The sequence below is a fragment of the Sturnira hondurensis genome, unplaced genomic scaffold (assembly GCF_014824575.4).
Source record: "Sturnira hondurensis isolate 20B ecotype Veracruz unplaced genomic scaffold, ASM1482457v3 Scaffold0006849, whole genome shotgun sequence".
Taxonomy (NCBI): domain Eukaryota; kingdom Metazoa; phylum Chordata; class Mammalia; order Chiroptera; family Phyllostomidae; genus Sturnira; species Sturnira hondurensis.
In genome coordinates, this window is record NW_028079480.1 from 2,874,155 (window position 1) to 2,900,958 (window position 26,804).

The 26,804-nt window shown below is 44.1% G+C and overlaps 1 protein-coding gene across 1 annotated transcript in view; it reads left to right on the forward strand.

Annotated features, from left to right (window-relative positions):
• Window positions 1-3,345: 3,345 nt before the first annotated feature.
• The window catches only part of BLNK (B cell linker), a 79,355-nt gene continuing 55,896 nt past the window's right edge, over window positions 3,346-26,804 (forward strand). Inside the window, exon 1 of the mRNA XM_037050846.1 lies at window positions 3,346-3,630. Coding sequence (XP_036906741.1) covers window positions 3,584-3,630 — 47 coding nt within the window. The 5' untranslated portion in view covers window positions 3,346-3,583. The remainder of the gene's footprint in view (window positions 3,631-26,804) is intronic.

Consider the following 26,804-nt stretch of genomic DNA (forward strand, 5'->3'; position numbering starts at 1 on the left):
AGAAGGAGAGAAATATCAATGTATGGTTGCTTCTTGTGAGTCCCCTGCTGGGAACTGGCCTGCAACCCAGGCATGTGCCCTGACTGGGAATCGAACCGTGATCGTGTGGTTCTCAGGCCCATGCTCAATCCACTGAGCTACGCCAGCCAGGCCTATAATTTGTCTTCTTGATCTGTCTAAAGTCTCACCATCTCACAGAGCTAACTGAGATTTAGGCAGGCTGTCCTGGCTTTGCTCCATAGTTCTACTTCAGATCTTCTTTTATTTGTTTTTGATAACTATTTAATACCTACAGTAAGTACCTATCTACTGGCCACTTAAGAAGTAGAATGGTGCCCTGGCAGGGTGGCTCAGCTGGTTAAGCCTTGTCTCTACACCAACAGATGGCGGATTTAATTCCTAATCAGGGCACATACCTAGGTTGCAGCTTCCACCCCTCATCAGGACACATACAGGAGGCAACCGATGGATCAATGTTTCTCTCTCACATCGATGTTTCATTTTTTCCCTTTCTCTCTCTCAAAAATCAACCTTCCCCTCTCTCTAAAATCAACAACAACAACAAAAAAAGTCCTCAGATGAGGATAGAAGGAAGGAAGGAAGGAAGGAAAAGGAAAAAGAGAAAGAGAGAGAGGAAGGAAGGAAGGAAGGGAGGAAGGAAGGAAGGAAGGAAGGAAGGCAGGCAGGAAGGAAGGAACTGGCCTTGCCTTTGAAGCCCTGTGTGCCCCTTCACCCCAATCCCACTCCCTGGTCATCCTTCTCCCAAATTTTACATTTATTGTTCCCTCCTTTGGTTCGACCACATATGTTTGGCCCTGAATTATATATTAGTTACTTTAACATGTCCTTGACCTTCATATAACTAGAATCATGCTTCATGATCTTCTTTAATTTGTCTTTATTGCTTAAATCATTTTAGTTATTTATTCACACTAATGCAATTGTAGTTTACTCATTTTCACTGTTGAATAACATCCATTGCATGAATATGCCACAACTAATTTATTCATTCTCTCATTGATGGGAAATTGGATCATTTCCAGTGTTGTTTTATTTTCCAGTAGAACTGGGGCTTCAGCGATGGTTCTTGCACATGGCCTTGGTGTGTATATGTTACATTCTTTATGCTCGGTTCTGTCTAGGACCCATGCTGTGTCATAGGTACGTGTGACATTGCACCTACTTGTGTTTTGATTGGCAGTGTATAGGAGTTCTTAATTTTCTCTAAGTTTTGGATTACCCATTTTTTATCTGTTATTCTAGCAATTAATTTCTACGCTCACTGTGCCATGTAGTTAGAGACTGAGTTGTTTACCAATGTATGTTGTTCTCCATGTGCTGTGGAAACCATGTTCTTGAGCTCGTTCCTTTGATAAGTATCCGCTAAGACTTGGTGCCCTCAATTTCCATGCTTGCATTGACCTTTTCAGAAAGCTGGTCACACCTGCAGAGTGGTGGCAGCCTGCAACATCATGGCTGTCACGCTACCTACCACATGGGGCAAAATGTCCAGCCTAGAAAAGCAGACTCTCATTTTTATCACGTCAGACTAAATACAGTAAAAAGAAGAAAGACAAGTGGCCGTAAAAAGAAAAAGCAGAAGTGTAACTCTGGCCTGTGGCCTTTTTCTCTGGGGAAACAAGAAGTTGCCAGCCCAGGTGCTGAGCAGAGTTGTTGGTTGAGAGAAAAATCAAGGGGCTGATGGGATGAACTTTACAATAATTCAGAAAGAGCAAGCTGATTATCAACACCCCATCCAGCGAAGCTGGTTTTCCTGATCCATGATGACATTCTATGTGCTTTTATCCTCCCAGACTACTAGTTTCAGCTAGGAACGATGGGAAGGTCTAGCACTCCTTCAGGATGCATTGCGAGAAAATAAAGCTGCTTATTTGGGCAAGCACTCCCATTTTCTCAGGAAAATTGTCTGCCTTCTTGCTGGCCTGCCCAATTCAGTGGCTTGGCCAAGAAGAAGGGCCCCACCCTTCAACAGCTCTGAGGATTCAGCTCCTGAACATCTGGTTGAACTAGAAATTCAGAGGCAGCACATGAAGGTGGATAATTAAGATTTATCTGTAGAAATACAGAACCTCTGTACAAAGGAGAGGCACAGGAGGGAAGAAATCCATTTACTGCTTCCACTCCTACAGTTGTTGCTGCTGCCTTTCTCCTCCTCCTTCTCTCCTTTGTCACTTCCCTCTCTATCTTGGGGTCTGCAAGAGGAGAGGGACCTGGGGCCCCTCTACTTTGTACTTTCTGTGTATTTTTCAGACCCAGGAGAGGATTGGTCACCTGGATAATGTGGGAAATGTGTACCTACTTCACATAGGTCAGAGGGGCATTCCTGCTGGCTGCGGGGAAGTATATTCAGGTATAGAAATAATGGTCCCTTTCATTTCTTCCCTCCCTGACCCTAAACTGCCTTATGCTCTCTAAATAACAGTTTTCAGAACAGGTAAAAAGAACAGTCAAGCCTTCCAGAAGGGAAGTGGACCTTTCTGGATGGTTCAGCCCCTGCAGGTGTGCTTCCCTCCTCCCTGCTCCTTGCCCCACCTGCCGTGCTCAGGACACACTTACTGGTCCCAGGTCTGCATGCCACTAGGGTGAAAGCAGACAGTGGGTGAGTGCAGAAGGGGACAAAGGCAGTGAGAAGAGTGCCACCCTGCTTTTGGGAGGACTTCCAAGGTGTCAGAATTGCGTTGTCAGGAGAATAGTTAGATTTGCTCTCAGCTGATTCTTGGGCACATACTGGGTTTGCTTGAAAGCATTTGGCTGTGAGCATAACTCTTGACTCCAGTAGCCTGATAAGGAGGACACACATCTTATGTGGAGCTCTTCTCCCCTTTCCCAGACCACCCGTCTATTTCTACCTTGCCTAGAGAATTGCCCGTTCTGTTTTAAATACATCTTCAGGAAAAGTCTAATTCTCTGAGTAGACTGTTACCTGAGTGTACTGTGTCACTGCCAACTCTGATATTTACTTTAAAAATATTTGGGAAGTGGAAGGGGTGAGCAGAACAATATAAAAATTTCATTTTCGTATCATGGTTCTTCAAGTGGAAAAGGTTACCCATGACTTAATGCAAATGAACACAAAGTTCCAAAGAAACCAGGTGAAATTGATTATTCTGCTTTTTCTGGAGCCCAGGAAGCTGCTGGGGACAGCATGACACCTGCTGAAAACAGGACTAGATGTGTTGAAGACAACAAAAAGTAGTGACCAGCCAGAGCTTGCTCTGACCTGGTTACAAATCTGGTTATAAAAGAAAGCAGCTGGAAAGAAATTTGCATGTCCAATAGGTTTCACTATTAAAGTTTACACAATGTGGAGTAGTCAGCCAAACTGGCTGGCTACCCAGATCACATGATTGTGTAGAAACATGAAACTTGACTATGTGTTCGAGCAAGTTTTACTTCTTCCTGGTGCAAGGGTGTTTGCCAGCAGCCTGCACTCTCAGAAGTCAGACTCAAGTGACTGTGGCCCTTGGGAGCCCAGGTTTACCATGCTACTCCCTAGGAGGGCCAGGGACTGCTGACGTTACCACTGGATGGTTATTTGTGGCTGATATCATTACCAAAAAGAATGGACAAGCTTAATAAAATAACCGTCCCTGCCAGTCAGAAGCTGAGGTAAGATTTTCCCCATCCACTACTTCTTCTTTTCTCCTCTTTCTTCTACTTTTTCCCAATATTAGTACATCTCAGAAAAACTGAAATCCTGGAATATTTGCTAGTTCTAAGGCAGTGGGTGGCAATTGCTATAAGAATTTGGACAGAATTTTTGAGGAATTACATAGAAAACAAGTAGGCTTATTCTAGCTGGCTTTTGCCAGTGACAAAGTGTAAAGCTCTGGAGAGACAATAAAAAGAAATGCCAAAGGTTTAGATTCTATAAAAAGTCAGCTTTCAGAGTCTAAATACAATAAGCTTTTTCTAAGGAAAAGTCTAATCCAATCCTCAACAGTTTCACCATAGATTGTAATGTTAAGAATTGTAATCACTTGTATTCATTGCAGTTTTACTGTCTCCTCTTTGGTTTGTAGGTATATATCCCAAGTGTTTTGGGGAGATTAGATCTGTTTTCCTCATGTCCTCAGGTCAATGTAACAATTATCTATAAAAATCCATTTAGAAAGAATCAACCAGAAATGACCCAGGGGCAAGAATCATGACACTTCTTTGATCTATGGAAAAGATAACTGCCCAAATTTTGATTCAGAAAGTCTTCTTTTATTTCATTGTAATGGCACCCTGGTTTTTGGAGACTGGAACTTTTAAATGTTCAATGACTGTTTTATATTCCAACTGCCATTTGAACTTCCATTTTTCATGGGGTGAAGTGACAGGTGTAGCAAGTAAGTTATCACAAATATCAAGGAGAACTAGAGCTTTTGAGACCAAAATTAGGAGAAACTAGTCTGAAATTGGCAGAAGGACTACCCTTCGCAGTTAGAATGTGGGTCTTGTACTTGGTAGGTGCTTGGGGAACAATAGTTCAAAAGGAACGGCTGATCTGGAATCAGCAGGCAGGGTCGGCGCGGTCAGCCATTTTGAGGGCACGTTGTCAAGGTTTCTGTGTGATCTGCAGTGATGGCGGACAGGGAGCCACCTCGGTCTAGCCCTCAGTCTCAAGTTTCTACACCCTCCTGGGAGGGGAGCAGGTAAAACAATGGAGGGAATAAGTGACTAAATGAATATAAGAAAAGAACTAGAGCAGCTGGAGAAGGTTTTGGGGAGAAAATGGTTGCTTCAAGAGCTAGGCTTTGAAAATATCTTTTCCTATTCGGTTGGCTGCCTTTTTGTTTTGTTGGTGGTTTCCTTTGCTGTGCCGAAGCTTTTTAGTTTGGTATACAGATCATGTATCTCAGAAATATACACTTGAAACCTATATGATCTTAGGAACCAATGTCACCCCAATAAATTTAATTTTTTAAAAAAGAGGTGGGCCTTGAGAGGCAGGTAAAATCAAAGCAGGTCAAGGAAAAGCATTATGTGCTGGGAGGGAGGAAATAAATACAGAAGCTGACACTTGGAGCTGGACCTGAGTATGGTCCATTTGTGAGTTTCCTGTCCAACAGAGACTACAGGGTAGGGCATGTGGGACCAGAAGTTCCTGATAAGGTTGGATGCGTGAGATGGGGCCAGATTACAAAAGACAGTGTGAGGGCTCCAACCCCAGAGTTGGAGAGTGGTTACACTGTTAGAGATGTCACACAAGCAAGCTTATAGGAAGTTGGCAGGATGGACTAGCAGGGGAGGGAATCTGGAAGCAAGGATATTAGTAGGTGAGAAGCGGTTAGGTAGCATGAGCATCTAGTGTTGTAGTCCTGGATTCAGGGCACAGCAGTGACAAGAGAAGGGAAGGGAGAGGTAGGAAAGACATGCCCCCCAAAAACCCCTAACAATGAATGGATATTAGGGCTTTTTTCAATGAGTGGGAGGGTTTTTAAAGGTCCTTTTCAGATATATTCCATAACTTAGAGCTATACTAGGTCTTGGCACCTCTTTCAGGAAATTCAGATGGGAATTTATTTATTTATTTTTTTAAAATATATTTTATTGATTATACCATTACAGTTGTTCTATTCCCCCCCTTCATTCCCCTCCACCCGCACACTCCCTTCCCCACTATTCTCCCCCCCTTAGTTTATAACCATGTGTCTGTTTCTTTAGATTCTATATTTCCCCCACTATTCTCACCCTCCCCCTATCTATTTTCTACCTACCATCTATGCTATTTTCTGTGCCTTCTCCCCCCTTCTCCTCCTCCCACTCCCCTGTTGCTAACCCTCCATGTGTTCTTCATTTCTATGGTTCCACTCCTGATCTAGCTGTCCTCTTGGTTTGCTTTTGTTTTAGGTGTGGTTGTTAATAACTGTGTGTTTGCTGTCCTTTCACTGTTCATATTTTTCATCTTCTTTTTCTTATATAAGTCCCTTTAGCATTTCATATAATAAGGGCTTGGTGATGATGAACTCCTTGAACTTGACCTTATCTGAGAAGCACTTTATCTGTCCTTCCATTCTAAATGAAAGTTTTGCTGGATAAAGCAATCTTGGCTGTAGGTCTTTGGATTTCATGACTTGGAATACTTCTTTCCAGCCCCTTCTTGCCTGTAAGGTCTCTTTTGAGAAATCCGCTGACAGTCTGATGGGTACTCCTTTGTAGGTGACTGTCCCCTTATCCCTTGCTGCTTCTAGGATTCTCTCCTTCATTTTGGTCTTGGCTAATGTAATTATGATGTGCCTTGGTGTGTTCCTTCTTGGGTCCAACTTCTTTGGGACTCTCTGAGCTTCCTGGATTTCCTGGAAGTCTATTTCCTTTGCCAGACTGGGGAAGTTCTCCTTTATTATTTGTTCAAATAAGTTTTCCACTCATGGCTGTTTCTTTCCCCCTTCTGGTACCCCTATAATCCAGATGTTGGAACGTTTAAAGATGTCCTGGAGGTTCCTAAGCCTCTCCTCATTGTTTTGAATTCTCATTTCTTCATTCCTTTCTGGTCGGATGTTTCATTCTTCCTTCTGGTCCATTCCATTGATTTGAGTCCCAGTTTCCTTTCTATCACTGTTGGTTTCCTGGACATCTCCCTTCATTTCAATTAGTTTAGCCTTCATATGTTCCTCTAATTTGTGACTGTAATCTACCAATTCTGTGAGCATCCTGATAAATAGTGTCTTAAATTGGGCTTCTGAGAGGCTGGCAATCTGTTGGTCGCTTAGAGTTATTGGCTCTGGGATCAGATGGGAATTTAAATAAAGAAAGGCGATAGAACATAAATCATTTGATGGTTCCTCCCTCTGGGACAAAGTCCAGCTTGATGACAGAGCAGTCCATAGGTAATATACAACCATAGATTATGGGGTAGAAAACCAAGATTATATTGTGGATAATCATACACTGCACTCATCTGCTTAGGCAGAAATAACTTTTTTCCCCACTTGGTTACTCAGTTGTCTTTACCAAATTGGCCTGTTTTGGTAAACAGTTCACTGTCAACGTGGAATTTTTCAAAGAATTGAAAATGTAAGCTCAATGGACTTGAAGCACCATCTTAAATCTTTTTCTGTAATTTGATGGGATAGTGAGAAATAGGTCAATGGAATACTTCATCTCTGTGGTTTGTATCTTCTATGACTAATGCCAATTCAAAAGGTTGTCTAAATATGCAATTGTTTAACACCAGATGACAATATAAGTGAAGAGCTGTGTTTATACTCCTAGGTTTATCAAAGTTTATATGAGACTTTGCTTAAATTCTTAGGCACAAAAAAAAAATAGAAAGACAATGATTGTCCATCAAGGGTGGTTAAAAGGGAAGGCCTTCATCCAAGGGGTATATTACTGAAAAGAAACTAGAGGCAGAAGGAGTGACCAGGAGGGAAACCAAGTAGAATCAACCAAGGAAAGGAGGGCTGGCCGGATGGGAACAAAGAAGAGATTCTCAAAATGAAGGAGAAAGAGAAGGTTCCCAGTTGAACACCATTGGAGATAAATATTCACCCTGAGACTCTCTGCTGTAGAAGAATTGAGGAAGGCAAGGTGGCCAAGTTGTATGTGACCACAGAAATATGTGAGCACAGATCCTCTCTCTTTTCTCCCACTGCGGCACAATATAAAGTAGGTTTGTCTGTTAGTAGGAATTCATAAACTCTCACGATCTTTTAGTTGATTCTTAGCCATGGCTTTCCCTGGAGTTTATAAGATAATATCATCAGAAACCCAGGTAGGACCTGGGTTCTCAATCCTTCCACACTCCTATGATCATAAAAAGTTTACACTTCTAGGTAAACTTTTCAAAATGTCTAGTCCCGATCACATTGACTGTATTCTTTTCAAGTTAGTGAAACCAGTTTGAAAAGGAAATTTTATGTTTGTATACTTTTAATAACCTCCCAGAGATCTGTGCTTGCATATTTCTTTGTAGTTTCACTTAGTTTTACAAATACAAAGGGTCTTGGATATAAGTCTGATTAAGCCAAGTCTCCCAACCTTCATCTTACTGGTTGAAGAGTGTGGTATTTTTCAGTCAAACTAACGTGTATAACTTTAGAAATGTTATTTAATCTCCTTGGTCCCAGTTTCTCTCCTCCAGCTAATACAGCTGTACCGGAGCTATTGAAAGGATTAATCTCCTGTAGCTATTGAAAGGATTAAATAAATTATTTTGTGAAGCAGTGACACATAGTGATCCTCACACATAATAATGATTGGATTTTAAAATGGTAGTTACCAATATCGATACTGTTATTTTTATTAATTCCATAAGTTCGCAATTGATTTCCTGAACATAAACAGGACATTTACATTGATCCTTGATAAATCTCATGTTTGTTTCAGTTCTTCCTTCCGACTATTTTAGTTATTATATGTGTTGATTCTGGCATCTGTGGCATCAAGCTTTGTACGACTGTAGATGTGGCCAACATTGCTTCTCTGCCTTAATCTAAGTGGCTAACAAAACTGGTGAGCATGGCAGAGTCCTGCCACAGGTGTCTGGGTCTTAATGCTACAACTCTCTCACTTGGAGATCTCATTTAACAGATTCTGGGATGTGACTTCTCTTCTCAGGTCTTGGAATGGTCAGTTGTCGTTTCAGTTACTTGACTTGCCAATTTCAATTCTTCAGAAAGAAATTCACCTCCTTTTCACCTTTCTGCAACTTAGCGCCCTCACTGGTCCTTCTGGTTTCTGTCAACTGTTAGCAACAGCAGCCGGAAGTCTGATTCATCCTTCTCTGGGCACCTCCACTCACCCTGTAGTCTTTCATTTATGATGCCTCCATGTGTGCCCTTGTCTTTCCTTTTCTACCACAACATCCTGGATAGAATCTCATCTCCCCTGTGCCCCCATCTATAAAATGAGGGGTTCAGACCAGGCAATTCCCAAAGACCTTCTCAACTCTGACACTGTGTGTGTGATCCTTTAGGCATGGAAACCATGCTTAACATATGTTACATCCATAATGCTACTATTTTATCCCATGATCCCCAGGAAATATGTCCTGATTGAATTATGGATGTATTTGATATAACACAATATTTTAAAGTCTTTATTTATTTATTTTTAGAGAGTGGGGAAGAGAGGCAGAACGAGAGGGGGAGAAATATCAATGTGTGGTTGCCTCCTGAGTGTCCCACTATTGGGGACCTGGCCTGCAACCTAGGCATGTGCCCTGACTGGGAATCAAATCAGCAACCCATTGCTTTGCAGGCCAGCACTCAGTCCACTGAGCCACACCAGCCCTGACAGTTTTCACAATATTTTAAAACTCTTTTCTTATTGCTTTGAAAGCTGCCCATCTGTGAACACAGGGGTAAGAGAATGATTCTGGACAATATCCACATGAGTTAGCTAGAAGGTAGTTCTGATGTATTTAGAAGGATAATGCAATTGGATCCCCAAAGGGCTGGTCTCCAATTGTCAGTTAATAGTTATGGTTCTGGAGAAAGACCCTCAACTTCCCTAAGCCTCAGTTTCCTCAACTGTCAAAGAAAACTAGAGATGCCTTCCTCACAGGCTTGCTGGGAAGACCAAGTAAGATACCAGGGGCTGCAGTGCACTGAATAATATTTGCTCATAATCACTAACTCCCTACTGTCTCACTGCCTACTCTTGGTAGCAGGTCCAAGCCCCTTCCACTGGAGAGGCATGCAGAGCAGGTAGTTGTCCAGGGGCTCACGGTGCATAGAGGCACTTTTCGATTCACATACCTCTATCTGGGAGCATCTCTCCTCATGTTCTTTATAAGGTTAGAGGCCAGTGCTGACGTAGGAGGGGAAAAAGGAGGCACAGCACCTGAGGGTAGAGCTAAGATAGATTTCCTGGAAAGTGTGGCTTCCCAGTCTCTTCCCACTGCATGGTACCATCTGAGAATCCACTCAGCCGGGCCATCTTGTGTCACACGGATAGATGAAATACTCAGACAAAGCATCTTTGTCCTTGTGGGAAAGCTACCTGGGAGTCACATTATTAGAAATTTGCTTAGCATGTGTGGATTCAGGATCACTAGCTAAGGAAACCCAAGGCACTCTTTCTCACCTATGGCTGTGCCAGGAAAACCCTAAACCAGAGCCCACATATCCAAGGCACACTCTCCTGAATCCAATGATCACCTGGGTGCCATGCCTGAACAGCTCCTTCCTCTGCATGAAACTAGTCTCTAAATGGGCTATGATACAATTAATTAGGTTTCCAAGAACTGAACCACAATACATTCCAGCCCTGCCTCCTGTACTGGGTGGGTGCCAAGCACTTTAGGCACACATTTATAGACAGTCTCTGGTTTTTCCCCACAGATGACTAACCTTTCCTGTTCTGTGTAGAATGTACTAGTTTAGTTCACTTTCAAAGGGGATCTAACTACTGCCCTTATGCAATGACATCAAGAAGTATAGGCTTGTTAAAGAATATGATTGAGGAAAAGAGAAATTAAATGATAGCTTGTTATAGGGAAATCGAAACACTGGATGGCTTCTTTGGCTTTTTAATAGACCCTAGAGAAGTAGCTTTTCCCTGCCATCCCCCAAGACATAGCTGTGTCATTTAGATCATAGGTTCTCTACCAGGGACATTTTTGCATTTGATTTTTTATAATGGGGGAGGTGGTGCTATAGACACTTAATAGTAGATGCCAGGGGTGCTTCTAAACATCCTATATTGTACAGAGCAGTCCTCATGGCAAAGGATTGTCCAGCCCAAAATGTCAATAGTGCCACTGTTGAAAAGCTCTGATTCAGACCAAGAAGCACATATTCATTTGTATGTTTCTATAGTGACAGTTTGGACTTAAAGTTTAGAATATAATATGTGTAAAGCACTTAGGCCTATATTTCATTTTTTTAAAATTCTTTTTAGAAAGAGGGGAAGGGAGGGAGAAAAAGGGGGAGAAAAACATCAGTGTGTGAGGGAAACATGGATTGGTTGCCTCTCACATGCACCCCCACTGTGGACCGATCCTGCAACCCAGGCGTGTGACCTGAGCGTGAATCAAACCAAAGACCTTTCACTTTGCAGGGCCATGCCCAATCCACTGAGCCATACCAGTCATGGCATGAGGTTTGTTGATTTTTTTCAACTTTCATGTCTAACAAAACTAGATTCCACAAACCACATGTACCACTGCCGTATAGGTTGCCCTCTCCCAGGTAGAGAAACAGCAACAGGAAAAGTATCCAGACGTAAGGTCGTCTTGGAACAGTCTCTGTTTCTACCTCTGTAGGTAGACTTGATGGGCCTTGAGTGGAAACCCTTAGAGTTGGGATAAAAAGCAAATTAAATAATAACATAGCCATTTAGAAGCTCAGGAGGTTATGGATCTGCCCCGATGGCCAAACACTGGACAGAGGCAGACATGCTGCTGTTGCCCTGGAGCAGTGCGGGTTGCCCTGAGGTCTACGGGTGGGACAGTTTGATAAAAGGTCAAGGGATGGAGGGAGGTGACAGGTATTTGCTTGTCCATCCTTTAATATCTCCTCAGCGACACATGAAGATTCTGCAGCTGTGTCTCTGAGGCATGGATTTGGAGTAACCCCTCCATCAGCTGGGGTAGTTTCTGCTGCAGTATCTGCCCTCTCCTTCCTGGTCTCCTTGTGGCCAGTGATGTATGTTTTCTGAAACCAATGGACAGGTGGGTTTCAAGGGTGCTACTTAACAACAACAACAAAAAAGGCTTACTCTAGATGTATTATAAAGCAATCCTCTATCTCACCCCAACTTTTAAAATTGGTATTGATCTCATCCAGATGTTAGGAAACAGCTTGCCTGATTCTCTCACACTATTTTTTTAATAATTTTTTTATTTAATTCTTGTTCAAGTACAGCTTTCTGTCTTATATTCCCAACCCTGCCCGCCCCCTGCCCCATGCTCCCCACCTTCCTCCCATTTCCACCCCCCACCCTTAGTTATTGTCCATGTGGCCTTTATACTTGTTCATGTGAGTCCATCCCCTTTTCCCCTATGATTCTCTCCCCTCTCCCCTCTGGACCCTATCAGCCTGTTCCCTATTTCAGTGTCTTTGGTCATATTTTGCTTGCTTGTTTGTTTTGTTTAGATCTCTGTTAACAGTGATATCATATGGTATTTGTCTTTCACCGCCTGGCTTATTTCACTCAGCATAATGCTTTCCAGTTCCATCCATGATGTTGCAAAGGGTAGTAGTTCCTTCTTCCTTTCTGCAGCATGGAATTCCATTGTGTAAATGTACCATAGTTTTTTGATCCAGTCATTGACCCATGGGCATCTAGGTTGCTTCCAACTCTTGGCTATCGTGAATTGTGCTGCTATGAACATTGGGGTGCATAGGTTCTTTTGGATTGGTGTTTCAGGATTCTTAGGATATACTCCTAAGAGTGGAATTGCTGGGTCAAAAGGCACGTCCATTGCCACTATGGAAAACAGTATGGAATTTTCTCTCACACTATTAATAATGGTGAGAAGGTATGTATGTGGGGGATCCAAGCTGGTACAGGGCTGCTGCCTGATGCAGTGTCAGATGCTCAAGCCTCCTGGTTGGTCCTAGATTCTGCCTCCAAGCTGACAGAGCTCTGGTGCTCTTACCAACTATAGAAATGGCCTCACCAAGGAAACCTTTTAAGTCCACTTAACCAGACAGCTAAGGGTTATCTGCCCCTGCTCTCCTGGTCTGACTTACCTCCTCCTGCCTGTCCTCCTCCTCATCTCCCTTCTGGAAGGACATCCTTCAGGAGCTAAACCTGCAGGCTTACTTTTAACTCAGATGTTTTTGCAACCCTTTAATGTCCAGATCCAAAACAGGCCACTTTTCCTCAGTCCAGCTTGGCTGTTTCACTGCTCATTTCAAAAGAAAGGCAAGGAAGCTAGTTTCAGGGGTGTGTTGTCCCTCCTTAGTGAGTCATGCTTCCCCATTAGCTGCTTTCCTAAGAAAGGAACTCATAGCCCTAGGGGTATCCCTGCCTCCCCCAGGCTAGCTGGGGCCCCAGACCTACTCCATCCAGATCTCATCCCTTCCCACAGTGTAGAGAACACAGCGGAGGCCACAGAGCGTCCTGATAATGTGACCATGCACTCACACAGACCTGGTGCTCCAAGAACCCTGTGCTTGGTTTTGTGCTCTGCTACAGCAGTCTTGAAATTCTGAATAATTTCAACAAGGGGCCCTGCATTTTCATGTATACTGGGCCCCAGAAATGATGTAGCCAGTGCTGGCCACAGATTCCATGAGCTATGAGGCTGACCCACCTCCCCCCGCAGTGCGTAGGGGCACAGACATCAGTGGAAAAGGCTCCACCCAGATCATAGAGGTTTGCCTGTCAAGGACTGAGAGACCATCTGTTCAGCCTCTTTACTTCTCAAGTAAGAAAGCCAAGGCCCAGAGATTTGAAGTTGCTGGTTCAAGCTCACACCAGCAAAGCCCTTTCTAGAACTAACTATACCTCAACATTTGTCTGAGAGGAGGATGAGTAGGCCACATACTCCTTTATTTTTTTTTCCTTGTATCATTTCCTGGCCAATAAAACATTCTAGCTTAGTAGGTATTCTAAATTTTCTCAACTTTTTTAAAATTAAAAAGCAACTAATTTACTAGTCAGAATCCCCAGTGAAGCTCTATAGAGTCATGCTGTCAGTATTTCAGGCTTCTACATGTTTCCAGGCCCAAACTTGAATCCCATGCTCACTGAGATGTGTTTCATACCCTATTGATACACATTTTGTAATTTTTTAAATATTTTTATTTAATTATTGTTCAAGTACAGTTTTCTATTTTTTACTCCCTTCCAAGCCCCCCCCAGTGCTCCCCACCTCCCTCCCATTTACACCCCTGTTAGTTTTTGTCCATGTGTCCTTTATACTTGTTCCTGTGAACTCTTCCCCTTTTACCCTCCCCTCTCCCCTCTCCCCTCTGAAATTCCCTCCCCTCTCCCCTCTGGTCACTGTTAGCCTGTTCTGTATTTCAGTGTCTTTGGTTATATTTTGCTTGCTTGTTTGTTTTGTTGTTTAGCTTCCTGTTAANGCCCCCCCCAGTGCTCCCCACCTCCCTCCCATTTACACCCCTGTTAGTTTTTGTCCATGTGTCCTTTATACTTGTTCCTGTGAACTCTTCCCCTTTTACCCTGAAATTCCCTCCCCTCTCCCCTCTGGTCACTGTTAGCCTGTTCTGTATTTCAGTGTCTTTGGTTATATTTTGCTTGCTTGTTTGTTTTGTTGTTTAGCTTCCTGTTAAAGGTGAGATCATATGGTATTTGTCTTTCACCACCTGGCTTATTTCACTCAGCATAATGCTTTCAAGTTCCATCCATGATGTTGCAAAGGGTAGGAGCTCCTTCTTTCTTTCTGCTGTCTAGAATTCCATTGTGTAAATGTACCATAGTTTTTTGATCCATTCATTTACTGATGGGCACCTAGGTTGCTTCCAACTCTTGGCTATTGTAAGCTTTTTTACAGAATGCTTTTTTACAGAAATTATGCTGCTATGAATATTGGGGTGCATAGGTTCTTTTGGATTGGTGTTTCAAGGTTCTTAGGATATAATCCTAACAGTGGAATTGCTGGGTTAAAAGGCAGATTCATTTTTAGTTTTCTTAGAAAATTCTATACTGTTTTCCATAATGGCTGTACCAGTCTGCAGTCCCACCAACAGTGAACTAGGGTCCCCTTTTCCCCACAACCTTTCCAACATTTGTTGTTTGTTGATTTGTTTGTGATGGCCATTCTGACTGGTGTAAAGTAGTATCTCATTGTGGTTTTAATTTGCACCTCTCTGATAGCTAGAGATATTGAGCATCTTTTCACGTGTCTCTGGATCCTCTGTATGTCCTCCGTGGAGAAGTGTCTGTTCAAGTCCTTTGCCCATTTCTTAATTGGGTTGGTTGTCTTCTTAGAGTGAAGTCATGTAAGTTCTTTGTATATTCTGGAGATTAAACCTTTGTCTGAGGTATCATTGGCAAATATGTTTTTCCATACAGTTGGTTGTCTTTTTATTTTAATAAAATAAAACATTATTTTATTCTAATGTTTTCTTTAGCCATGCAGAAGCTTTTTATTTTGATGAGATCCCATTTGTTTATTCTTTCCTTTATATCCCTTGCTCTAGGGGACATATCAGTAAAAATGTTGCTGAGTGAAATATCTGAGATTTTCCTGCCAATGTTCTCCTCTAGGGCTTTAATGGTGTCACAGCTTATATTTAAGTCTTTTATCCACCTTGAATTTATTTTGGTGTATGCATACCCTACTGATACACATCGTTAAACAATGTTTGCTCATCAAGCACCAAATTTAGGTATCTTATTATGTTGAGACTTAGCACATCTGCAGTTGCCTTCTTTTTCTTATCTTTTCCTTTTTTTAATTTAAAATTTTTTGAATTTATTGGAATGACATTGGTTTATAAAACCAAACAGGGTTCAAGTGTACAACTCGACAAAACACCATCTGCACACCACATCCTGCGCCCGCAGCCCCAAGCGAAGTCTCTTTCTCTCCCCGTTTCCCCCTCGCCTACCTCCACCCACCCCACCCCCATTTCCCTCTGGCTAACATCACACTGTTGTGTGTGTGTCTATGTGTCATCCAACCCCCCAGTGCCCCTCCCCTCTGATCAGTGATTCACTGCTCCATTCATTCATCCCTCAGTCTTTCCTCTCTTCAGGCAAGAAACATTTATCCAGCATTTACTATACAGCAGACACTGATCTGGTGCCCTTGAGGAACACAAGGTCTACTGGGGAGAGAGACATTTAATCAAGAAATTCCAATACAAAATTGCTGGGAAAGGCAGTCTCATGTGCATGGTATTTCAAAACCCCACTCAACTGCATTACTGCAAAACCCCATAAGCCTTAGGACTGGAATACTTCTTTACCAAGAGACAAAGAGTTCATACAGGCTATGCCAGGCTTATCACCTTGTCTGGGAATATCTTTCCCTGTGTCAGGCTCAAGGGGTGTTCCTGTTCCCTCATTCTGCAAGCTTGAATGTGAATGACCTCAGGCACGCAGCTACCCTTTCAGGTCAGATCCTTCTGCTGTTGGCGGGGAATGATTCATGTAGGCCAAATGGCTGCAGGGAGTGGAGAGTAAAGCATCGCTTCCAGCCAAAATAATAAAATAAAATAAGATATAAAATAAAATAAAACAAAATGCACCCACAATAGTTCATGTCAATGAGCCATAATTATGAAGAGCAGAGTTGGTCTTCCGTGCAGACTGGGAATGTGGGATTGCTGTGGGGTAATTTAAGAGGTGCCCCGGGGAGGTGTTTTGTTGTGCTGGGAAGCAGGTGGGCGTTGGAGTCAGGCAGATGTAGGTTTGGATACTTAGCCTGCACTTACTAGCTCATGGCCTTTGAAAAGGTCACAATCTTTTCTTAGCCGCAGCTTTATCAACCAGAAAACGGGAATGGTAATATTTGTCATAATAGGGGATGTTGTAACAATAACTATGCTGACTAGAGAGAAAGAGCTCAGTGAATGCCCCCCTACCCCACCGCCCAGCCAAATCCTTCTGGCCTGGGCTTTCCTGATGCCCCAAATTGTGTCAGTAGAGAAGCTTCTACTTGGAATAAGGCAATATCTCTGATTCCTGGTTCAGAATTAAACCCCACTAAGTGTAATGGGCTCAGGCGTCATTTCTGCCATTTTCTGTCACTAACACCCAGGCAGGAATCACGGATATAACATTGACCTAATGTCAACTCCGACCAAGTGGGCAGAGAGTGGTGCTCTTCTACCACCCACACACAGGGGGCACTCAATAACAGCTGTGCGCTGAAAGAATGGGATATTGTTCAGGAAAGTGATGATAAGAAAGAGGGAAAGGTCGGGGCAGGGAGGCCACGCCCCAGTGCGGGAATTCCCAGGGTGGAGCTGTGACTAAGGATGCTTGCACTAGAAGATTAGAGAGTGGAGCTCAAAGTGGAGCTCAAAGTTAGAAGAAATGCCCGCCCACGTTCCACGTTTTGTTGTTGTTGACTTGATAATTTCACTTGGCTCAAAGTATAAAAAGCTGCAGAAGGAAGAATGATCTTTCAAGCACATAAAGCATGTTAATGTCCATATTCAATACTGAACAGGAAGGAAACAGTCATGTTACAATATTTTACTTCAAGTAAATATTGGAGAACCAAATACAAACCTAAGAAATACACTTCCAAACAGGAACATGGAAAATGTAATGCTAAATCATTGAAAAAGTGAACCCTCTCCATGTATGTGAGTATTTTTGTCTTTAAAAAGGTCTCTATAACCTGTCCAGGGTCAAAGTTCTCTTTCTCCTATGGAAATACTTCTGATTTCCTATCATCCCACATTGGAAGATCATCGCAGTTGCCAGATCAACCCCAGACGATCGAGCCTAATATACCTCATGAATTCTGAAGACAACCTCTTAAAATAATTAAAACAAAAGCCATTGATGTCACTACCCCAAAAGTTCATTGAGAAACAAATCTGCTTCAGAACTGCTAAAGACTGCTTCGTGCGCAGGGGGCTTCCTCCTGGGCTGGTGGGAGGGCCGTGCCGCCAGGCAGTGCTGGTGACGGCACAGCCCCGGGGACGTGCCAAACACCCAGAGCTGTGCACTTTGAAAAGGCTGACATGGCGGGTTTCATATGACATGCATTTTACCACAATAAAAAAGGATAATGAAATTATTTTCTATACTTACTATAAAATAGTACATTTAGGGGACCTGTGATCCTACTCTTGTTTGACTAACTAGATATTGTTTCAAAGTGTTTAAAAATGTGTTTTTGAGAAACATTTCTAAATGGTTTCTAAGAATTACAATGCTTCCCTCCACTCTCATTCCTACACATCATACTCACCCATATCCTTTTTTTACTCAGAGCCCAGTGAAATGAGCTTACGATGAGTCAGTTTCTTTTGCAATATGTGGGAAATGCCATTCCATCCTCTATAGTCCCTGAAAACACTGTGGTGTGTAAGTGGATGCTCAACGAGTAGGCGGCAATACTGTAGTGCACCAAGCAGACACAGCTACAACTCACCCCCCTGCAAGGTTAATTTTCAAAAGAACACACTCAAAGTCTTAAGTCACATTCATTTTCTAGAAGCATACAGGATTGCATTTTCAGAATTTTCTGAAATATGATTAGAACTATTTGTCGTTTGGTATTACAAATTTGAGAACCGCCAGTTTCATAGGCTGATGTATTTATTCCCTTCTCCCAAGCCCCTCCTTGCTGTGTGGGTGGGCGAGGGCAAGAACCAGAAAGGTTTCTCAAATGCGAAGAGGAAGGAAAGTGTTCCAGCCCTTCAGGACCCCTTACGACCGGGGACAGGAAGCACTGTGACATTTTCTGTCACACTAAGCAACAAATCTTCTGAGCACTTTTAAAAGCCCATATGGCCTAGTTTCCTCATCCTCTCATCAGCCTCAGGGTGGTGGGTCCCATGCCTAACGGCCTCTCCCAGGGGGAAGCATTCCAGGGTTGTTTTCTAAGGACTCGGGGTTTCAGCAGCATCTTCCCTACCTGTGGTTGTGTCAGGTCAGCCCAGTTTCTGTCTGCCTCCAACCCAGATCAGCAGTTCAGACATGCCAGAGACGACCACAAAGTATGTGCAAATCCCAGTAGGGGAACAAGAAAGAAATGATAGAGTGTCTGGAAAAACTTGCGAATTACTTTCTCTAGTTAATAGAAGGGTGAGCAAGACAACCCAGGCTGTGAGAGGCTCATGGGTAAAGTGCACACATCCCTTCCATGCCAGCACTCTGAGGCTGTCCTTCTGACTAGTGCATTGAAAAAGCACCCATGAGGCTTTGGTGTTCAGGCCTCCTCCCAGCTGAATTCAGCCACGCTACCTCTGAGCATGTTCTAGAACCCAGAGAGCTGTCTGCTGAATTCCTTCCTGCCACCTGGGTGACCCATCCTCTCTCTTTCCCCTTCTGCCTGCCATCTGTCCCTTGCTCTTTTTTCTCTGCCCTTCCCTAAAGACTTCAACAGGCCCCTAAGATTCCATGCTCCCCTCTGGCAACAAGTCTGACCTTGAGTACAGGCAGCAGCCCGGTGGTGGGGACACATGTGTCCCCAGTAGAAACGACTTGACTGGTAGGGACTAGACGCCTTCTTCAGGGACAGAAAGGGAGGTGCCCAAAGAGGCACACGGTCACCTGCCCAGAGGAGGGGCCACATTAAAAAAGTTACCAGGTGACACTCAGCGGTGGTTGAAGGCACAGGTTCTGCAGTCAGACAGCCAGGTTTCAACCCCATCGCTGCTGTTGGGCAGGTGAAAAGCCTGGGGGAAATTGATTACCTTCCGGGAGCAACACTTTCTCATCTGTATCAAAACTGGGATGTGAATATACAGTGTGTGTGTGAACACACCCCGATCTGTGCGTGTAAAGAGCTAAGGTGGTAAATCTGATGTGGTTATTTGTTATCACAATTTTCTAAAATGAGGATAATTACAGGGCCTACTGCCTATCACTGTGAGGGTTAAATGAGATAACGCCTGCAGAGCACCTGGCACATAACTCGTGCTCGTTACGTGCTGGCACTCGCTGTTGTTGCCGTTGATGCTCTGAGCCCGACCCCTGGCCGGCTTACTGGGCTTTCCACTGAGCCCGTGGCTCTGCACTGTGGATGACACAATCCTGCCGTGGAAAAGCTGGTTCTCTGGCAGGAGTATCCAGCCATGTGTGGCGAGGGAAAAACAGGGTATGGTGGAAATTACAGACGGAAACCTCAGCTAGCTCACCCTGGGGCAACGGCAACCCTTCCCTGCAGCATAGATTCCTCCCTGACAAAACGAGGCTGACCCACGATAATCCGGGAGTCTGTCGCACTGCCAAGTTTCTGCGACTACCTTAATGACGGGCAAAATTAGGAGTCAGGATTTCAAAGCTGTGTGGGCTGAGACAAGCATCATGATGTCTCTGGGCCTCAGTAGCTGCATCTGTGAAGGGCATGGCTGGTGCTCACTCAGCCTTGAGAGGCTTCTTCAGGTTATCACACCATGGTGGGGACTGTCAACACTTCTGGGCCAGCTCCACTGTGGACTCACCATTTAAATGAAAGCAGACTTGGCTGCTTAAGTTGCAAATCTAAATAAAACATCAATAAAACCACAAGGCCAGGCTGAAGGAAGCGGGCATGAGGAAGCTGGGGGAGGACTGGAAGCAGCTATGAAAAGGGCAGAGTAGGGAAGCTGGTGGTAGGACAAGTTCTGTCCCATGCAAATAATAGTCTAGGCGCTAAAAAGTGATGTTCTGTTTCCAAATGATGGGTGGTGGTCAGAGGCTTCAGCCTTGAGAAAGAAATTATCCGAAAGAAAGCTAGTTGGTGTGGCTTGCCCAGTCTCTGCCTGTATCTGTCCTCTGGTTTCACGTGGGTCAGAAGGTGGCTGAAGGGACCTCTTTCCTGCATTACTGGAGGGCAAGATTTGTGTTGAGGTTAGCTCTGTGTCCGCACGTGCCTCCCTCAGTGTGCATTCACTGAGCACTGGTGTAAAAAAATAAGACAAATACACGTCTTCTGTAAAACAAACAACATTAAACTTTAAGGGGGAGTCCCCCCAAAATCAGTAAATCTAGATAACAGTACAATATTTTTTAAATCAAAATTAATGTAAAAACATCCCTGGTGAACAAAGTATTGTAAACGAAGACAGGACCAGAGCTGCTGATGTGTTTAGCCTTAGGCCCCACGGCAATGGCTCAGTGCCGTGTCCTGGCACAGCTGTCCTGGTGAGCTGTTGGCCCAGCAGCCATCAGGGCTTTCCTCTGCCCAGATGAGGCCGGAAAACACACTCCTCACATTATCCCAGGGCCTTGGGCTGGTATCCCACTGCCAGGACCTAGGCTGGGGCCTAGGGGAGTCGCCTTCATACTGATCTCCCAGGCAGCAGTGTCCCCATGCTCAGGCCTCCCCATGAGTCCTCTGATCTTCCCCCCAAACAGGAAAACCCCTGAGCAAAGGTCTTCAAGGGCTTCCCACTGTCTATAAACCTCATCTCCTGTACCCCAAGCTTACTCTTGACTATACCTCTCCCTCTAATACCCCAAATTTTTGCCACGCTCAGCTTCTCACTAGACCCCAACATCCCAGACAATTTCACCTCTGAGCCTTTGCACTTGCTGTTCCACTACAAGACTGCTGTTCCTCCCCCTCTTTGCCCTGTGAATGTCTATTTTGCACAAAGATCCAGCTTCCAGGTCTCTTCATCTCAAAACTTTAAATCAGTCACTGCCTTCTTAGGATCCCCACATCTCTCTAATCTTCCCTGTTCCCAGTAAAGAATTATGAGTAGTTTTTACCTGTTACCTATCTAAATCATATAAATTTTTAAAAATGAGCTTGTATTATTTTCATAAACTGAAGAAACAAAACTATTTTCAGTTTAGGACCCCCCAAACCAATTTAAGATATAAAATACAAAAGATGTCATGTGAACCAAATAATAGTTCAAAAATTGCTATTTGACTGGAGATTAAATGACCAATAAGTAGTACTACCTGAAGTGCTACAAATTCGAGTTACATAAAAATAAAGCTTAAAGCCGCAAAGAATGGAGTCTGCATATAATCTGTCATTTGATAGGAAGCAACAAAGCACCGTGCAATGGGGAGGGTTGCTCAGGTCTGCACAGCCAGGAAGCAGCAGAGGTGGGAGGAGACTCTGTACTCTCATCACGGTGCTCTCCTCCTGCGGGGACTCCCTTCCTGTGCCCCAGAAATGGTCTGGAATAGGGAGGGGATGACTTGAGCTGGGCCTCAGGCTGGGGGGCTAGAACAAGAACAACTGTGGGTTTGTAACGGTGGGTTTCTTATGTCTAAAATGTGTGTTTGGGTCCTGATTGTGAAGGCCTTTGCAGGTCAAGCTAGTGAGTTCATAGTTTATCCTGCAAGGGACAGGGAGACATCGGAGACTATTCATGAGCAGAGAGACATGATGGAAGGGGCAACTTAAGGACATAAATTTAGGGAAGGGAAGAGACTGAAAGTAGGGAGATGAAATGGGGGGCCACTGGCACAGTCCATCATCTGTAAGGTCTCAGCGGCTGTTGCTGAAGGAATGGACAGGAAGGAACAGAGACAGATGGAATTCATCTAAAGATGAATTGACTGGTGATGGGAAATAAAGAGTCAAAGAGAGAGAAAAGGTCAAAGAAAGGTCAGAAGTTTCAAGCCTGAAGATCCAAGAATACCAGATTACAAACTCCATTTTTTATCAGACACTTTAAATTTTCTATTAGAGGCTAATATTAAAATTTAATTTAAAAAAATACAATGTACTATAAAAGTGATGAGCAGGATCTTAAAAAGAAATCCAGAGTCAGTAATGTAAGATCATGTGAACATGAGAAAAAGGAGGAAGTGAGCTAAAGAATCGGCAGACCTAGTGACGATCACCACATTTAAAAAATCCACTCACAGCACGAAGAGTTTAAGAGCCTGGATGTTTTCTTGGCCTCCCTATACACCAAAGAAAATATTACAGAGATTTCTACTCCAATTTGATCTTAGGAACGTGTAAGTTGGAGATACGGGGCCAGCTGCGAGATGTTCTAAGGGTACCCAAGCGAGTAGGTGTAGATAATCCACAGGCAATTCTAGGAGCTCAAGGTGAGGCTGAGTAAATGTCAGTCAAGACAAAAAGTCAGGCTTGATTAATCAACCACTGGGGAGCTGCTGCAGGCTCTCAGGGAGGGAGCGGCCTGGTGAAAACTGAGTTCTNTTGCTTCCGAATGCTCACTCCTCTCTCTGCCACTACTGGAAGACCGATCTCTTATGGTGTTTTCCAATCTGCGCCCTGCCGGACAGGGGTGGTGCCGGTGACCAGTTCTCTCCCAGAGCCAGTGTTGCCCACCCTCGGCTCTCGGAGACCGGGGCGGCCGGCCCGGGCCCTGGCTTGGCCTGGCAGGGGGCCCCCGCCACCGCCTCTGTGCTGCTCCCTCGTACCTTGTTGATTTGTGGTCGTCTCCTCTCCTCAACTTCTGGTCATTCAGTGTCCGCTACAGTCTCTGGAGTCCTGCTTTCTTATATGCTGAGTCCCAGATTAGCATCTGCTGTGTTCTTCCGCAGATCAGCCAGGTCCTTCTCCGGCGCGTGGAGAGAAGCGAAATCCTTTGTCCTACTCCGCCGCCATCTTCTCCCCACCTCCCCCAATATTAAAATTTAATTTAAAAAATAAAATGTACTATAAAAGTGATGAGCAGGATCTTAAAAAGAAATCCAGAGTCAATAATGTAAGATCATGTGAACATGAGAAAAAGGAGGAAGTAAGCTAAAGAATCGGCAGACCTAGTGACGATCACCACATTTAAAAAATCCACTCACAGCACGAAGAGTTTAAGAGCCTGGATGTTTTCTAGGCCTCCCTATACACCAAAGAAAATATTACAGAGATTTCTACTCCAATTTGATCTTAGGAATGTGTAAGTTGGAGATACGGGGCCAGCTGCGAGATGTTCTAAGGGTACCCAAGCGAGTAGGTATAGATAATCCACAGGCAATTCTAGGAGCTCAAGGTGAGGCTGAGTAAATCTCGGTCAAGACAAAAAGTCAGGCTTGATTAAGCAGCCACTGGGGAGCTGCTGCAGGCTCTCAGGGAGGGAGTGGCCTGGTGAAAACTGAGTTCTAAAAACATTACCTGCACAGGGCCCTGACCTTCAGACAATGGACTGGATGGGCATGTTGACAGACACAGCATCTTCCCGATGTGAAAGGGCAGGGATCCTGGCCAGCACTACAGACACTGAAACGATGAAACTCCAGACCTGGGCCTGACGTTTAGGTGTGGGAATGAAGAAGGGAGAAGGAGTTCTTTCTGTCTGCAAAGAGTCGCTGTAACACAAGATCCTCCTTAACCCATTCCTAAATCCAGATTAAACAGAGATTTTCTTATTGTAATAACTACACATGGTGCCAGGTGGATACTGGAACCATTGGGGACACTTTCTTTATAAAATATGATTGTCATGATTGTCTAACCACTATGCTGTACCCTGACACTAATATAAAATAATACTGAATGAAAAAAGAAAAAAAGAAATATGCCTAAAATAACTATAATTTTAAGGCTTTTTCTTTAAAAAATAAAAATTAAAAATAAAATAAATAAACAGGGATTTTCTAAGATCAATATTACTTTGCATTCCACCCTTTCTGGAAAAAGGCAAGTGAAAAAACAAGCTAAAACCTGCCTTTTTATGATCCTTTCTGAGTGCACTAAAGGAGCTAAAAGGAAACAACAGGTTTTCTGATTTATTTTTTACTAAGCTTTAAAAACTATACATCTTGCCTATGACACCATCTTTTAAATCATCTCCTAGGTTTAATAAAATTATTGGAAAGGTATTACAAAATACTGCAAATTTTCTTGGATTATTCTTTAGCGATCCGGCCAAAATACCCAAGTGCAGCTGCCTCCCCAGGGCACCATGGCCCTGGTGGAGCTCTGCGTCCCACCAGTTCACCCACCTGTCAGGGACTTGTCCTGTCTCCCCTCCCCCACATGCCTGGGACGGTTCTCAGCCTGCAGACCGCCCTCCGAGGGCAGTCAGCATCTATGGATTCCTGTCCAACTTGTGTGCTCTTAGCCAGTGGGTCTTCCTTGGGCATCTACAAAGAACTACTATTCTGACAACACTGCCAGTGACTCTCAACCTCGGCCACACACTGGAATCACTTGGAACCCAAATGATCTGGGAGGAGACCTGGGTATGAGGATTAGTAAAAGCTCCCTAAGGGATTGTAACGTATAGCCAAAGTCAAGACCACTTCTCTGGCCTAACACTTCTCCCAAAAGGAAGATATATAGAGACTGCCCATTGATGTAAGCTTGCAACTTCAATTCAGAAAACATGCAGAGGTCTAGGCTCCTTTGGTCAGAGTCCCTGCCCTGGTGCCTGGCCCAGGAACAGAAGGTTGGCAGGCGAGAACCATCTCTGTGCCCAACTGGTTCTGGTTGGAGCACAGGTGAAAGTAAAAGCTAGTCAGCTGCCATAAATAATTCTGTCGGCTCCTTTTCCCTGTTGAAAGCAGACATCACACCACGGACAAAAAGTCCTATTTGCCAGTGTGCGCCTTTCCTGGGAAGAGTGTCTGGGAAAGACTTTGGCATCCCATTATGAGGTGAAGAATAAGATTTGCCACTAAAGATATTTGAGGCAACAGAGGGCAGGTGGGAAGATACTCTGGAGGTTGGCAAGCCTTCTCTTCTGCTCTTTTCAATAAGCCTGGCCTAGAAGGACATAAACCTGCCCTGGTCCCTAAAAAAGAAAAAAGAAAGGTTCTCAGTCTTCCATGCATAAAAGTCACCAGTCCCAGGAAGTTTGTTAAAATGCAGATTGCTGGGCCCCACCTAGGATTTTTATTCCGTTGGTATGGTATCGGGTCCAACAACCAATTTTTTTCCAAACATTTTTTAAATCCTCACCTGCGGGTGTGCTTACTGATTTTAGGGAGGGGGAGAGAGAGAGAAACATTGAGCTGTTGCCTCTTGTAAGCCACCCAGCTGGGGACTGAACCCACAGCCTAGGCCGGTGCCCTGACTGGGAATCGAACCAGCAACATTTCAGTTTACAGGCAACACTCCAACAAAGCTAGCCACACTGGCCAGGGCTGAGTGTTTAACTTTTTAATTTAATTTAATTTTTTAGCAAGCACATCATTTTTAATTATACTAAACTTAGTGTTGATTAAAATGCTCTCTTCTTACACTTGAATATAGAAGACCATACAGTAGCATTTGTTAGTACTGATTCTTAGCACCAGGAAAATCCATCTATTTGCAAATGGCATTGCTATAGGTTGGAGGTCAAAATGCCACTCCATGTCAGGGCACATAAACACCTACAGTTTAATGCAGAGCTGAAGTCACTAGACCATTCCCACAGGTCGGCACCAGTCAATCAAGCCAGGTTGGGGAGGGTTCTCAGCCAACTCTCCCTGCCACCACCTGCTCCCCTCCACCCCACAAACCCAGTAACAACAACAAAATCAAACCAAACCCAATTCTCTGAGCACTTTCTGGCCTGGAGGAAACCTACCTGAGTGGAAAGGTCCCCACTTCATGTCCTCAGCAGGCAGCTTGATTTGAGTTTTGTTCCTGGTCAAGCGCAGTCCCCCAGGTCTTAGAAGAGCCATTGACCTGCTCCAAAAGCACCGGCATGGGCAGGCACTTTGCATCCAGTAGCTGTCACTTCCACACCTCCCCTGCCAGGTGCATTTTACTATCTTCATTTTACAGATAGGAAAGTAGGGTGGTCTGCAGATCACACTCTGGAGAATGGTTTCAGAGGGTGGTCTGGGCTGAAGGCGCAGGAGGAAACCTGAGATTGTCTGCTCTCTCCTGCCCCTCAGGCCTAACCCCAAGGCTCCCAGAGGCAAGGCCTTCATTTGGTGTTCTCAGCAGCATTTGCTTCTCCTGGTATCCTCGAGTCTGCTCTGGTCTTCTCTCAGGCACAGGGTCCTGGCATCTCACCATTTTCTGTCATGCTCACCTGGATCAGAGTTTCAGCTGGGTAAAGGCACTTTGGTTTGCTGGGGGAGGAGAGGGACAGAGAAAGATTAGAGGGCTCTCACACTGTAAAGAACGATGCATGGTGCCAGGTGGGTGCTAGGCTTATCAGAGTGACCGCGTCACAAGGCTGTACACCTGAAACTAATATATGTCAACTGTAACTAAAAACAAATTTTAAATTAAAAAAACTCTTCCCACTGTTAACCTAAAAGTGAAAGTCCCTTTGAAATGAAAAAAATAAAAGACCAGTTGGCTAAGCAGACAATGCCTAAGGGTGGTGCTCACTTATAAAAATGTTCAAATGGAAAAGGCAGATGACAAATGTCAGGTGTGAGCTTAACCA